This window comes from Equus quagga, chromosome 3 (genome assembly GCF_021613505.1).
Source record: "Equus quagga isolate Etosha38 chromosome 3, UCLA_HA_Equagga_1.0, whole genome shotgun sequence".
NCBI classification, from domain to species: Eukaryota; Metazoa; Chordata; class Mammalia; order Perissodactyla; family Equidae; genus Equus; species Equus quagga.
Genome location: NC_060269.1, coordinates 61,021,020 through 61,036,034, shown reverse-complemented (window position 1 = coordinate 61,036,034; position 15,015 = coordinate 61,021,020). Strand labels below are relative to the sequence as shown.

Below are 15,015 nucleotides of genomic sequence, written 5' to 3'. Positions count from 1 at the left end.
ATTTGGTATTTCAAGGACAATTGCTGTTCTTATGTTTATGTCTTAACTGCATAGCCTCATTAAGTATTTGAAAATTGTGTCTTTTTCCTTATTAGCTGCTAAATATTTTTTTGTTTGTTTGTTTATGTTTTTATTTTTTTATTTTTTTCCTTTTTCTCCCCAAAGCCCCCTGGTACATAGTTGTATATTCTTCACTGTGGGTCCTTCTAGGTGTGGCATGTGGGACGCTGCCTCAGCGTGGCCCGACAAGCGGTGCCATGTCCGCGCCCAGGACCCGAACCAACGAAACACTGGGCCGCCTGCAGCGGAGCGTGCAAACTCAACCACTCGGCCACGGGGCCAGCCCCGCTAAATATTGTTTTAAATCAAGAAATCATTAACCTAAACAGCAAGCCACCTGAATTACACAGTTTCATTTAATGACTTTTGTTGTAATTTTGTGAAACACTATTAATAGAATGTGCTGTAATGTGATCCCACTAGGATATGACTGTCACATTTCCATCTTTTCTCGTAGGCTGGTCACCCATTCCAGCAGCGCTGTGCACAGTCAGCCTATTGTAATAGTAAGCAGAAGTGGGAGTCGCCTGTATTCCTTCTCTTCTTGGACTGTGTGTGGCAGATACTTCGTCAGTTCCCTTGTTCTTTTGAATTTAACGAGAATTTCCTCATCATGCTCTTTGAGCACGCTTACGCCTCACAGTTTGGAACATTTCTGGGCAACAATGAAAGTGAAAGGTGGGTACATTGCTCATGTGGGGCCATTTCATTTTTAGTTGTTTTGGTCACTTCCTACAAGAGACCTGGATTTGGTTCTACATTAATGTTATTTACAAGATGTTAGAGGTTACAGTTAGTATAAATTAAATTACATGAAGTGTATTCCTGTTATGAGCCTATCACTAGCTAGCTGAGAGCATATCCTAGACTTCCTTCTGTTAGATTAAAATTAGTCCATACACTGATTAAAAAGCTTTGAGTAAATTGGGCAACCATTTTAAATGTTAATTTTCTTATATAGGATCATGTATCTAACATCTGGAAGAAGCTATAACATATAATCCAACTCTACTTTCTATCCAGTTTTATGGATTAGGAAGATAATATCCAGAGAAGTTAAATGACTTGTCCAGGGACACACAGCCAGTTGGTCACCAAAAGTATAGCTATAGTACAGGTCTTCCTAATCTTGTTCCAACTTTCTCTGTTACACCTAGAAACTGTCCTCAGGCCCAGAGCGACAATTTCACTTCACAGCTCAGACACCAAGTTTATAGGTTTATTTAGAAGATTCACATCCCAATGATCTTTAAAGGGACTTAATTGGTAGTCTTCTCATTTGGGTACACTCAAAAGGCTTCCTCTGGGTGGGAGATAGGATTTGTTCCTTGGCTGGTAGATGGCATCATTTAGTTGAATAATAAATTTAAACAATTAACAGTTTTTCACGAATGGGATTACTACATCTTGACCAATTTAAAATTTAAGCACCTAGAGCAATATATGTTTTTTGCTCAGAGCTGAATTGGCAAATTTTTGAACATTAGAGTCTCTTACAGCATCCTGTGTTCAGAAGTAGGAAGAAATTTAGAACTATTTGAGTGCTCTAGAAAGTTCTCAGTCACCATAGTTTTCTCACTGTGCTTTGGCTATAGCTGCTACAGCAGCCACACTTGATTCCTGTGATCAGTGTGATTAGAAAGGTAATTTAATGGATGTGTTTATAATCTATACTGTTTCTTCTTTACCCCCAAGGGTACTTGCTGTGAGTGCTTTTCTTGATAATAGTATGGAATGGGGACAGGATTCACTTATTTGTAGGCATGTTCAAGCTGAAATGTCTGATAGTGGTATTATAAAATTGAACCTTGTAAAAAACATCCGGATGGGTTGGTAGTAGGGTTTTCCCTTGGGTGTTTATTAACAGTTTAGGCTTAAATGAATCTTCGAACATTGTACCACATTTTTTTCTCTTAGTGAAATTTACTTCTGGTGTTTTGATGTCATTTTAAGTTGAGTTTCTGGTAATGATTATACTTATGTTATTACACTTACATTCAGTACTTATGCCAACAGAACAGGTCTACTTCTAAAAAGTAGGATTTGAGTTGTCTCAGAGATGTCATAAATATTTCACTTTCCCACTCCAGAGACTATTCTGTAACTCCACAGTTAATCCAAATAAAGCATAACTTACTAATAATTTTTTTGTATTTTCTTCCTTATTAAAAATAGGTAGAAAGTTTAATGCTTCCTGACTTTATAGTTCTGTTCACCTCTGTTTTAAAATAGAGAATTTTGCTAGTCAAAATAGAGAGTTTAATTAGAAGAGATGACCTAAGAGAAAGCAATGACCATACTTTTTTCCTTTTAAATATTATATCCGAAAGAATAGAAGTTTTAAGGTTTCTTATGAATACAAAGTCTAAAATTACTTGAACCTATTGAATTTGGGACATTGGAACATTAGCTGGTCCTATAAAAAAAATCTTTAAAAACCGCTGAAACTTCTTGGTGAAAGGTGATTTCAACTAAAAGGAAAAATGCAACCCTTTTTACACAGTTTTATTGAGATATAATTCACTTTCCAATAATATTCACTCATTTAAAGTATGTTGTTCAGTGGGTTTTAGTACATAGTGTATTCAGAGTTGTGCAACCGTCACCAAATCTAATTTTAGAACGTTTTCATCACCCCCCAAACAAACCGCATATCCATTAGCAGTCACTATGCATTCTCCCTCCCTCTACCTCCTAACCCCTGGTAACCACTAATCTGCTGTCTATACATTGCCTATTTGGAGATTTCATATAAAAGAAATCATGCAGTATGTGGTCTTTTGTGATTAGCTTCTTTCACTGAGTATAACGGTCCCGGGGTTCATCCATGTTGTGGAATGTATCGGTACTTCATTCCTTTCCATTACTGAAAAATACTCCATTGTATAGATATATCCATTCATGAGTTGATGCACGTTTGGGTTGTTTTCCCCTTTTGGCCACCATAAATAATGATGCATCAAACATTTGTGTACAAGTTTTTGTGTGAAGATGTATTCATTTGTCTTAGGTGTAAACTTAGGAGTGGAATTGCTGGGTCATATAGTAACCAACATTTTGAGGAACTGTGAAACGAAGTGGCAGCACCCTCTTACATTCCCACTAGCAATGTATGAGGGCTCCAGTTTCTCTGTATCTTCACCGTTTTTTATTGTCTGCCTTTTTGGTTTAGTCATCCTAGTGAGTGTAAAGTGGTATCTCATTATATTGATTTGCATTTCTTTAACAACTAATGATGTGGATCGTCTTGCATGTGCTTGTTGGCCATTTGTGTATCTTCTTCGGGAAAATATCTATTCAGATACTTGGCCCGTTTTTTAATTGGGTTATTTGCCTTTTTATTGTTGAGTTGTAAGAGAATTTTCATAGAGATTGCATTGAATCTGCAGATCGCTTTGGGTAGTATTGCTGCCTTAGTGATACTAAGTCTCCCAATCCGTGAACACAGATGTCTTTCCTTTTATTTAGCTCTTTAATTTCTTTTGGCAGTATTTGATAGTTTTTAGTATACAAATATTTCATTTTTGTGGTTAACTTATTCTTGGTATTTTATTATTTTGGATGCTATTATAATGGAATTGTTTTCTTATCTTTTTTGGAGTATTCTCTGCTGGTGAATAGAAACATGACTGTTTTTCCTGTGTCTATCTTGTACCCTGCAATTTTGCCAAATTTGTTTATTAGCTCTAGTAGTTTGTGTGGATTCTGTGGGATTTTCTATGTATAGGATCATGGTATCTACAAATAGAGATAGATGTACTTCTTCTTTTCCAATTTGGATCCTTTTCTTTCTTTTTCTTTTCAGATAATCTTCCAGTACAATGTTGAACAGCACTGTGAAAGCAGGCACTCTTGTCTTGTTCCTGATCTTAGGGAGAAAGCTTTCAGTCTTTCACCAATGAGTATGATGTTAACTGTGGTGTTTTCATAAATGCCCTTTATTGTTTGAGGAAGTTCCCTTCTATTCCTAATTTGTTGAGTGTTTTTATCATGAAAAGATGGATTTTGTCAAATGCCTTTTCTGCATTAATTGCAATGATCACGTGTTTTTTTCCCTTCATTCTATTTATATGTTGTATTACATTGATTTCCTTATGTTGAACCACTCTTGCATACCTGGGATAAATCCTACTTGGTCATGGTGTATAATCTTTTTTAATATGCTGTTGTATTTGGTTTGCTAGTAGTTTGTTGAGGATTTTTGCATCTTCATTTATAAGGGATATCGTACTATAGTAGTTTCCTTTCCTTGTGACGTCTTTGTCTGGCTTTGTCATCAGGGTAATAATAGCTTCATAAAATGAGTTAGGAAGTATTCTTCCTTTTCTATTTTTTGGAGAGTTTGAGAAGGATTGGTGTTCATTCTTTTTTTAATGTTAGGTAGAATTTACCAGTGAAGCCCGTTGCTCCTGGATTTTTCCTTGTTGAGAGATTTTTTATTACTGATTCAGTCTCTTTTTGTTGTTGTTATAGGTCTGTTGAGATTTTCTATTTCTTGAGTCAGTTTAGGTAATTTATGGGAATTTGTCTGTTTCATCTAGATTATCTAATTAGTTGATGTACAATTATCCATAGTATTCTCTTATAATCCTTTTGTCATTCTAGCTAAAGGGACAATTTTTGCTGGTCTTTTCAAAGAACCAACTTTTGGTTTCATTGATGCTCTCTGTTGTTTTTTTATTTTCTGTTTTGTCTGTGTCCTCTCTGATCTTATTTTTTCCTTCCTTCTGCTAGCATTGGTTTAGTTTGCTCTTCTTTTTCTGGTTCCTTAGGGCATAAAGTTAGGTTAATGATTTAAGACCTTTGTTCTTTCTTAATGTTGGTGTTTACTGCTATAAATTTTCCTCTGAGCACTGCTTTTACTAGATCCATATGAGTTGTATTAGCATGTTGTGGGGTTTTTTTTTCATTCATCTATAAGCATTTTCTAATTTCTCCTTTAACCCATTGGTTGTTTAAAAGTGTGTTATGTAATTCCACATATTTATGGATTTTCTAGTCTTTCTTCTGTTGTTGATTTCTAATTTCATTCTGTTTTGGTTAGAGAAGATACTTTGTGTGATTTGTTTTGTGGCCTAATGTGGTCTATTCTGGAGAGTGTTTCATGTGCCTTTGAGAAGAATGTGTATTCTGTTGCTGTTGGGTAGAGTATTCTATATTTGTCTTATATTTTGTTCAAATCCTCTATTTCCTTATCTGTCTGGTTATTCTATACATTATCAAAAGTGAGATATTGATGTTTTTAACTATATTGTAGAATTGTCTCTCTATTCTGTGATGTCAGTTTTCACGTCATATATTTTTGTGGCTCTGGTGTAAGGAGCATATATAATTTATTATATCTTCTTGATGAATTGGCCTTTTTTTCAGTATATAATGTCTTTCTTTGTCTCTTGTAAGAGTTTTTCTCTTAGAGTTTATTTTGTCTGATGTAATATATCCACCCCAGCTCTCTCTTGGTTACTGTTTGTATGGAAAATCTTCTATCCTTTCAGTTTCAATCTTGTGCGTCTTTGAATCTAAACTGAATCTTTTGTAAATAATATATAGTTGGATCATGTATTTTAATCCATTCTGCTAATCTCTGCCTTTTGATTTGAAAGTTTACTTCATTTATATTTAAAGTGATTACTAATAAGGAAGGACTTATCTCTGCCATTTCACTATTTATTTTCCATATGTCTTGTACTTCTTTTCTTCTTCGTTTCCTCCATTACTTGCCTTCCTTTGTGTTTAATTGATTTTTTAATAGTGTACTATCTTGATTCCCTTCTCATTTCTTTTTGTATATATCTTAAAAATCTTTTTCAGTGGTTACCAGGCAGATTTCAGTTAACATCCTAAATTTGTAACAATCTAGTTTGAATACAAACTTAATTTCAGTGGCATACAAAACTGCTCCTATATAGTTCTGCCCCCCATATGCTCTACCTACAGATTACATCCTTATACATTGTAGGCCCATTATCATAGGTTTATAATTGTTTTTATTCATGTCTTTTAAATTATGTAGGAAATAAAAAGAGTTACAAACCAGAAATACAATAATGACTTACTTTTTTACCTTCCTACGTTGTTATCTTTACAGGAGTCATTTCTTCATATCACGTCAAATTACTGCCTAGTGTCCTTTCATTTCAACTTCAAGGACTCCCTTTTGCATTTCTCTTGTAAAAGCAAGTATACTAGCAATGAACTCCCTCAGTTTGTATTTATCTGGGGATGTCTTAATTTCTCCTGCATTTTTAAAGAATAATGTTGCTGGATGTGGAATTCTTGGTAGGTAGTTTTTTTCTTTCAGCACTTTAAAAATGTCTTTGCTTTCCTTCTGGCCTCCATGATTCCTGATGAGAAATCTGTTATTAATCTTAACAAGGATCCCTTGTACATGAGGAGTTGCTTCTCTTTTGCTGCTTTCAAGATTCTCTTTGTCCTTGGCTTTAAACAGTTTGATTATCATGTATCTCAGTGTGGCTGTCTTTGCCTTTATCCTTCTTGGAGTTCATTGAACTTCTTGAATCTGTAGATTCATGTCTTTTATCAAATTTAAGAAGTTTTCGGTTCTTAATTTTTTCGTGTGTGGTTCTTTTTGTTTGTTTGCATCTGTATTGAGGTATAATTGACAAACAGTCATTATCTTTATATATTCTTTCTGCCCCTTGCTCTCCTCTCTTTCTGTAACTCCTACATATGTTGGTACCACAGGTTCTTAGGTTCTGTTCATTTTTCTTCATTCTTTTTTCATTCTTCTCCTCAGAGTGGGTAATTTCCATTGACTAATCTTCATCTTTGTTTGCTCAGATCTGCTATTGAAACTGTCCAGTGAGTTTTCTATTTCAGATATTGTATTTTTTAGCTCCAGAATTTCTGTTTGGTTCCATTTTAGAATTTTTGTCTCTGTTGATATATTCTCTTTTTTGAAACATTATTCTCCTGGTTTCCTTTAGTTCTTTGCTCATAGTTTCTTTAGCTCTTTGAGCATTTCTTGAGACAGTTGATTTAATGTCTTCGTCCATTAAGTCCAAAGTCAGTGGTTTCTCAGGGACAATTTCTGTTAATTTTTTTCTATGAATAGGCTTATACTTCCTAGTTTTTTTTTGCATCATTTGTAATTTTAAATCTGGACATTTAAAATATTATGACGTGGTTCTCCAGAAATCAGATTCTTCCCACTCCATGGAATTTGTCTTTGTTGCTTGCTGTAGGCTGCAGCTGTTTATTTGTTTATTTATTTTCTAAACTATTTTTGTAAAATGTGTCTTCTTTCTCATGTGTGGTCTCTGAAGTATCTCTTCTTTTAGTTTGTGTTCAGCTAGTGTCTTGACAGCAATTTCCTCGAATTCCAGGAGCCAAAAGAGAGAGAGTGTGAAAAAGAGGGAGGGAAAAGAGAAAAGGAAAACAACTCAAGACAAAGAAAAAAAGTCCTCTCACAGACTTTACAGATTGACTTTGTGCTGGAATATTCTTTCAGTCCTTAGTGAGGCCTTAGCCTTCACTTCCTGCTCTCACTAAGCCTAGAGAGCAGCCAGAGCTGAAAATTTGGGATCTTCTCAGGTCTTTGCTGAGTATGTTTCCTGCCTTAGGAGTGCACGTGGCTTTCTAAATTCCTCAGTATACGCAGGCACCTTTGCGTGCCCTGATTTCCCAAACAAACTTTTTCCCCAGGCTTTTGATGCCCTATTGTATCCTTCGACCATAGTTTTTTCTTCCACATGACTGCAGGTTGTTCATTTGCATTATAATGTTTTCTAGGAATGCCTGGCTTTTCTGCCCAGAGTGATTTCCAAGTTAGGTGTAACAAAGACAAGTGCTTCAGGTAGCCCCTGGACAGATTAGAACAGACAGACACAATTCTTTGTAAATGAGGACTGCTCTCATCCCTCTGGAGCCAGGGACCAGGGTCCCATACTGGGAACATGGGCTGCCATCTTCAAGACCTCCGTGAGCTAGGCAGTGGGTGGCGCAAGAGCAAATGAAAATGCCGTAAAGCTCTCCTGTTGTTTTTAAATTACCATTTCCTTGATTCTGTGTTTACCTGTGTGCTATAAGCTTTTGACATTTCCCAGAGGTCTGACAAAATTCATTCTAACAGTTTCTGCTTGATTTTTCAATGTTTCTGTGGAGGGATGGGCCTTTTTTGCTCCCTGCTCTGCTGTTTTTGCTGGTGTCACTCTTCTCCTTCATTTTTGAAGCATAATTTGCTGGATATTGACATGTTGGTCAACAGTCTTTATCTTGCATCACTTTGAATATCTCCAACCATTGCTCTCTGACAGTTATTTTTATTGAGGATCCCTGGTCTGTAAGGAATCATTTTTCTCTCTCTGTTTTTACAATTCTCTTTTTGTTTGGCTTTTAGCACTTTGATTTTGATGTATCTAAGTGTGGACTACTTTGAATTTGTCTCAGTTGGAGTTCTTTGAGCTTCTAGGATGTGTAGATCAGTGTTTTTCATCACATTTGAGAAGTTTAGAAACATTATTTTCCAAACATTTGTTCTGCTTCTTTCTCTTCTCTCCTTCTGGGACTCCCATTGTGCCTGCATGTGTTGTATGCTTGATAGTATCTCACAAGTTTCTGGAGTTCTCTTCAATTTTCTTCATTCTTTTTTTTTCTTTTCCTCAGAAATTGGTAATCTCAATTGACCTGTCTTCAAGTTCACTCATTCTTCTGCCAGCTCAAATCTACTGTTGAGCTCCTCTGGTAATTTTTCATTTCAGTTATTATACTTTTCAAATCAGGATTTCTATTTGGTTCTTTTTTATAATTTCTGTCTCTTTATTGATATTGTCTGTTTGTTGTGGCATTGTTGTCATACTTTCTTTTAATTTTTAAGGTACTATTTCTTTAGTTCTTTGAACATATTTGTGATAGCTGATGTAAAGTCTTTGTCTGGTACATCCAATATATCTTCCTTCTTTCCTGAGGACAGTTCCTTTTGACTGTTTTTTTCCCCTGTGTATAGGCTGTACATTTCTGTCTATTGTGTGTCTTGTAATTTTTTTGAAAACTGATATTTTAGATAATATAATATGGAGAATCTGGAAATTAGATCCCCCTATCCTGCAAGGGTTTGTTGTTGTTGCTGCATTTTTGTTTGTTTTTCTTTTTTTGTCTGTCTTTCTGTTTAATCACTTTCCTGGACTAATTCTGTAAAATTTATATCTCCTATAGTGTGCGGCCACTGAAGTCTCTGCTCAGGTAGCTAGCTTAGTGGTCAGCTAACAATTAGTCAGAGCCCTCTTTAAATGTCTTGAATGAAGGAGTCTTTCACCCTTTGCTGAGGGGCTCTGTGTGTGTGTTGGGCATGACTTCAACACTTGGGTGGTTTGCAACTCTGCTTTAGCCTTCAGCTTGAACAGGGCCTCAAGTTCAGCTAGAGGAGAAAAACTGGAGCAGTCTCAAGTGTTTTCTGGGCATGTGCACAGCCATGCACACATGCACACCCCTTTAAATTCTCAGGCATATGTCAGAGCTTTTCAAAGCCCCCCTTTGGAGATCTTATTCCTAAATCTTTCTTTTATGATTTTGGCCAGCCTCTTATTTGCCCCAACTGATATGGCAGCCTCAGGCAGCTGTGTTACTACATAGTTTCTGCTCATTGTTTTTGACAAATACCTTGGGTGGTAGGACTTTTCCTTCAGAGAGAACTCTGAGTCAAGTCAAATAACTACTACACTCTGCAGAGGAGGCTTGGCCAGGGACCTTGCAAGACGTATATCAAGTAGTGACAGTGTTCTGGGGTGGTACTTTTTGAGGAGCTCCAAACCTGGTCTGCCCCTCCAGTGGCTGCAAGGCTGCTGTTTTTCAGTGATACTGTAGAGCTGGGGAAAGGGTGTTGGCAGTAGACCGATGCCGCAAATCCTGCTGTTCTTCCAGAGATTCAGTAGTTTTTCTTGGGTGAATGCTTCTCAGATGCTTGCAAGCCTTTTGTTAATTTTCAGTTGTGAAAATATTTATTTTGACTATTTTTGCCACTGTTTTCATTACTTTTTGGAGACGATATATGGAGGTCCTTTTCTGCCACTCCTGAAGTCCCACTCCTAAATGCAACATTTTAAACTATGCCCCAAGAAACTTTAGGCACTTTTCTCTTTTCATTGTCATCAGCCCTTTTTCATTCTCTCCAGTGTACTTTAATGGAAGAAGTTCAAGACTGAAATTAGAATATTGGAGTTTGAATCTCCACTATGCCACTTAGTTGCCATGTGACTTCTCTGAATCTGTTTCTTCTGATGTTAAAGGCAAAAATTACTATCTGCCATATTGGGTTTTAGTGAGGATCAAATAAATCAACATGTGTAAACTGCTAGCCTGATACTTGTCACTTAATTGGCATTTAAAAAATGTTGGTTCATTCATCCATTCCTCCTTGAATCTGTCACCAGCTCAGCCAGCAGCCTAGAATAGACCACTGATGGCATTTTGACTCAGAGCCACAAAATTACTCTGGCTGGCTCTTTGATTCTACTGAATGTGACAGCAGGTAATTCATGCTCTGTGTCATCTGATGCAAAAAAAGGAAAAATAATTGGTAACCTCTAGCAAGTGGGAGTCAGCATGTGAGATGAAACCTGTTTACCATTCCTTTGTTAGACACTAGTACCAAGGGATGTTAAAAGATACTACACCAAAAAGGATTCCATGGTCAGGTATGCTTTTAAAATGCTGAACAAAACAAAGTTGTATGTGTAAAAGAGGCTTTACTGTTTTTATTTTGGTTTGGGTTGGTTGGTTTGTTTTTTAGGAGAGCAAAGATTATATCCAAATAATCATCACAGAGACAGCTGTTTTCATGGCACTTGAATCGATCAGGAATCCAATATCCTATCCCACCGTTTCTTAAAGCACATTCTACTTAGCCCTGGACTGTGCTCTGATGGGGGGAGAGGGGAACTGGTGATTTACATAGTCAGGGAGATTTGGGGAATGTGGCATAATATAGTCCCCTCCCAGAGAGTCACGAAACAATCATTAAAGGCTTTAAGACACCCTTTGATAAAGCAACGTGTATCACTTTAACTCAGCATTTAAATGCTACGTTAGACGATGGACTTCTTTTTGGTGATTTCCTGTTCATATCCCTCAGAACCAACCTTCAGTAAAGAGATCACAAATAGATTTTATCTCACATTCTGACTCCTGTTTGGTGGAGTACTGACTGAGAAAGATTCTGAAGCTGTGTGGGGCGGGCTCAGCGGGAAAAGTTTCAGTGATTGGCTGGCCATGGGGTTGGGCAGGCGGCTGGAGGAGCAGTGGGTGCAGTGGTCTCTTGTCTTCATGCCCGGTTCCTGGGACCCAGTATGGGACTTGTTGTCCTAGCAGTTAAATTCTAGTGCCGCATGGGTTCTGTGATTATGTACCTTCTTTTTACTGCTAGCATAAAAAGAATGCACATAATTAACTTGCATGAAGCTTATAAGTAATCAAGTAGTTTCAGAGAAAACCAAGTTTACAGTAAAATTTCAACTTAAACATACTCCTGTGAAAATTGAATGTGTCATCTATTTGTTTAATGTAAGGTTTACCACAAGTTACCTTTAAATCCTTGTTAAAATTTATTTTTTCTAAAATAATGCCATTTCACTTTCCATCTCCACCAATTTATTCCATGATAAAGTGTTACAGAATTTCATGATTATTAATGAGAACCGTTCATTTTATATAAATGTAGATTAAATCTGTATTTACATCAAGATACATATTTATTTTTAATTTTTGACAGCCATTTTATGTACATGTAATTTATTTGTTCTAAAAGCTGTCTCTAAAAATTTTGTTTTGTTTGAAATTTGGCTCAATCTCCGTATGATATGTATGATTTTTGTGTCTTTACATTTTAGTCTTCTCCAAAACAAAAAAGTTAGAAACTTTTTTTAGTATTTAGCTATTTTAAATTAAAATACACTCCCAGATAAATTAATGGACTTTTGCATATAGTACCTTTCCCTGGGTTAATATTTAACAGTGAACCTGACATGACCAGATTCTGATTTTATCCTTATTGTTGGCTTTGGAAGCCTGTAAAATAGTGTTTGTTTTGTGGTTGTTGAGAGTTATATAATACACATTGAATTTTCTGACAAATATATGTATTTTTTTGTGAGGGAGATTTACCCTGAGCTAACATCCATTGCCAATCCTCCTCTTTTTTTTTTGCTTGAAGAAGAGTAGCCCTGAGCTAACATCTGTGCCAGTCTTCCTCTACTTTGTGTGTGAGATGCCTCCACAGCATGGCTGATGAGTGGAGCAGGTCCACACCCAGGAATCCAGGCCACCAAAGTGGAGCACATGGAACTTTAACCACTTGGCCGTGGGCTGGCCCCACAAATATTGTTATTGTACAATGTTTTGTTCCTCTACTAAAAGTCTTGTATTGTGCCTTCTAACATACAGAGAGAAGAAATTGTCCTAATAGGAGGAGGCATTTAATAGTGGCGATTATAAATTGTATGCTTTAATGGCAGTTTTCTTTATTGATCAGATGTAAGTTGAAGCTACAGCAGAAAACGATGTCTCTGTGGTCCTGGGTCAACCGGCCCAGTGAGCTGAGGAAGTTCACCAGTCCTCTCTTTGAAGCCAACAACCTTGTCATCTGGCCGTCAGTTGCTCCACAGAGTCTTCACCTATGGGAAGGTAAGCCGTGCCTCCTTGGCAAACTTTTTATTAATAGTCAAGGATGCTCTCTCGACTGCCCGTGAGTACATGCTGCTGTTGATATTTAAAGATAGTGAGGTGGACCTGACCCTCAGACCTGGGTGTAATTATTATTTTTTTCTCAATATAGGCATGGTTTTCTCTTTCATATCAGTTATCCAGTCACTTTTTTTTCAGTCCCCATTTGAGAAATTAACAGTGCTTATTTAGTGGATACTGCTGTTCATATTGGATATTTTCCCTATTAAGGGAAGATAAGAAGGAACATTACTTTTTTTTATTGCAATTAAAAAAAAACTTACCAACTTAACCATTTTTAAGTGTACAATTCAGTATTGTTAAGTATGTTCACAGTGTTGTGAAACAGATCTCCAGAAGTTTTCATCCTGTGAGTCTGAAACTGTATACTCGTTAAACAACTTCCCATTGCTCCTCTCTCCAGCCCCGGGCAACTACATGCTGCTTTCTGCCTCTATGAGTTTGACTGCTCTAGGTTCCTCATGTGAGTGGACTCATATAGTATTTGTCGTTTTGTGACTGGCTTCTATCTCTTAATGTACTCAGAGTTTATTCCTATTGTAGCATGTGACAGGATTTCCTTGCTTTTTAGGGTTGAATGATTTTCCATTATATAGATATAGCACGTTTTGTTTCCCCATTTATCCACTGATGTACACTTGGGTTGCTTCTACGTTTTGGCACATAGGTGTGCAAATATCTCTTCAAGATCCTGTCTTTCATTCTTTTGGGTCTGTACCCAGAAGTGGGATTGCTGGGTCATATGATAATTCTGTGTTTAACTCTGTGAGGAACCTCCATGCTGTTCTCCATAACAGTTGCACCATTTTCCCATCCGATCAGCAGTGCACAGGGTTTCGATTTCTCCACGTCCTTGCCGACACTTGTTAATTTCTGGGTTTTCCCCTTTGGTAGTGGCTGTCTTAATGGGTGTGAGGGAAGGTGCATTACTTTTTGTGTGAGAAAGTTGGTAGGTTCCTGGGACAGGAATAAATTGTAAGCTCCCAGGAGATGGTTTTTATCTGTTTCCTTTACTAGACGGTCGTTAGGATCAGTTCTTCTGTTAAATGTTGTTGAAGGATTACATGAGCTAGTCATTAGTGAGCTTCTGTAAATGTGCACAAATGCCAGCCATCAATGCAGTAATGCAGATATCTCATTGTTCATGTGGAACAATAATCCATGCTTAATTTTCAAATCTATTCTAAAGAAGGCGTTTTACCTGCAATAAATTTTCACACTCCTGAAGCTTATCTCCTTAAATACCAAAGCTTGATTTTTTTTTTTCCAAAGATTTTATTTTTTCCTTTTTCTCCCCAAAGCCCCCCGGTACATAGTTGTGTATTCTTCGTTGTGGGTTCTTCTAGTTGTGGCATGTGGGACGCTGCCTCCGCGTGGTCTGATGCGCAGTGCCATGTCCACGCCCAGGATTCGAACCAACGAAACACTGGGCCGCCTGCAACGGAGCGCGCGAACTTAACCACTCGGCCACGGGGCCAGCCCCCCAAAGCTTGATTTTTAAAAGAAAAACAAAAATCTATCTAAAACAGTCTAGCCATTCATTAAACAAAGACTATAAATATCATTTAATTTCATTTTAGTCATTTTGAAGGTAGTCAGCACATCTTTATTCATCTTTGTATCAAACAGTGTCATGTATCCACACAGGAATGGTAGCTGTTTGGTAAATTGAACTGAATTAGCACAAATGTCAGTTTCTAATATGTTACTGTGTTCTAATATGTTATCCCTCAAGAGCAACTCACGTGAGGAAAACTGTTTGCCCTTTACGTGTAAAAGGGTCTCAGATTGCTTTGCTTTCCCAGTTTGAAACTGAGTCTGTTTCTGTCACTTCTCTGGATGTCGGCTCTCACATCTTGTTCCTCTTGGTGTATCTATCATTAGCTGCTTCCTTCTCCCTCAGGTTATGCTTTAATCTTCTCTTCTGAGATGTCCCTTCATTAGAATTGTGGGAAAATAAAATAGCCTTGGATGGTCTGGAGGTTCTCTGAGCCTGCACGTTAGTGCTGTGGGAATTTTGGGCTGCTTAGAACTTCTCCTTGCTTGCTTTCTTGATTGTTGTAGATGATCATAGGCACAGGATAAATGGTCTCTTAAATGAGAGATTATGGCTATGCTTCTTGTTTAAGACTTATGGGACAGTTCACTTAAAAGCCACTGTCATGTTTAATAGCTGAAATGAGAGACTCGCTACTTGAGGGAAAAGCCCCATTTGGGAGCTCGATGGCCTGAAGGCTGATTTAACTAGTTTTTACCAAA

At 37.1% G+C, this 15,015-nt stretch overlaps 1 protein-coding gene across 2 annotated transcripts in view; it reads left to right on the top strand.

Annotated features, from left to right (window-relative positions):
* MTMR9 (myotubularin related protein 9) overlaps nucleotides 1-15,015 on the top strand; it is a 58,672-nt gene that overhangs the window by 37,736 nt on the left and 5,921 nt on the right. For both annotated transcript variants that reach the window (XM_046656742.1, XM_046656743.1), the window contains 2 exons: nucleotides 518-738; nucleotides 12,545-12,696. In XM_046656742.1, coding sequence (XP_046512698.1) covers nucleotides 518-738; nucleotides 12,545-12,696 — 373 coding nt within the window. The remainder of the gene's footprint in view (nucleotides 1-517; nucleotides 739-12,544; nucleotides 12,697-15,015) is intronic.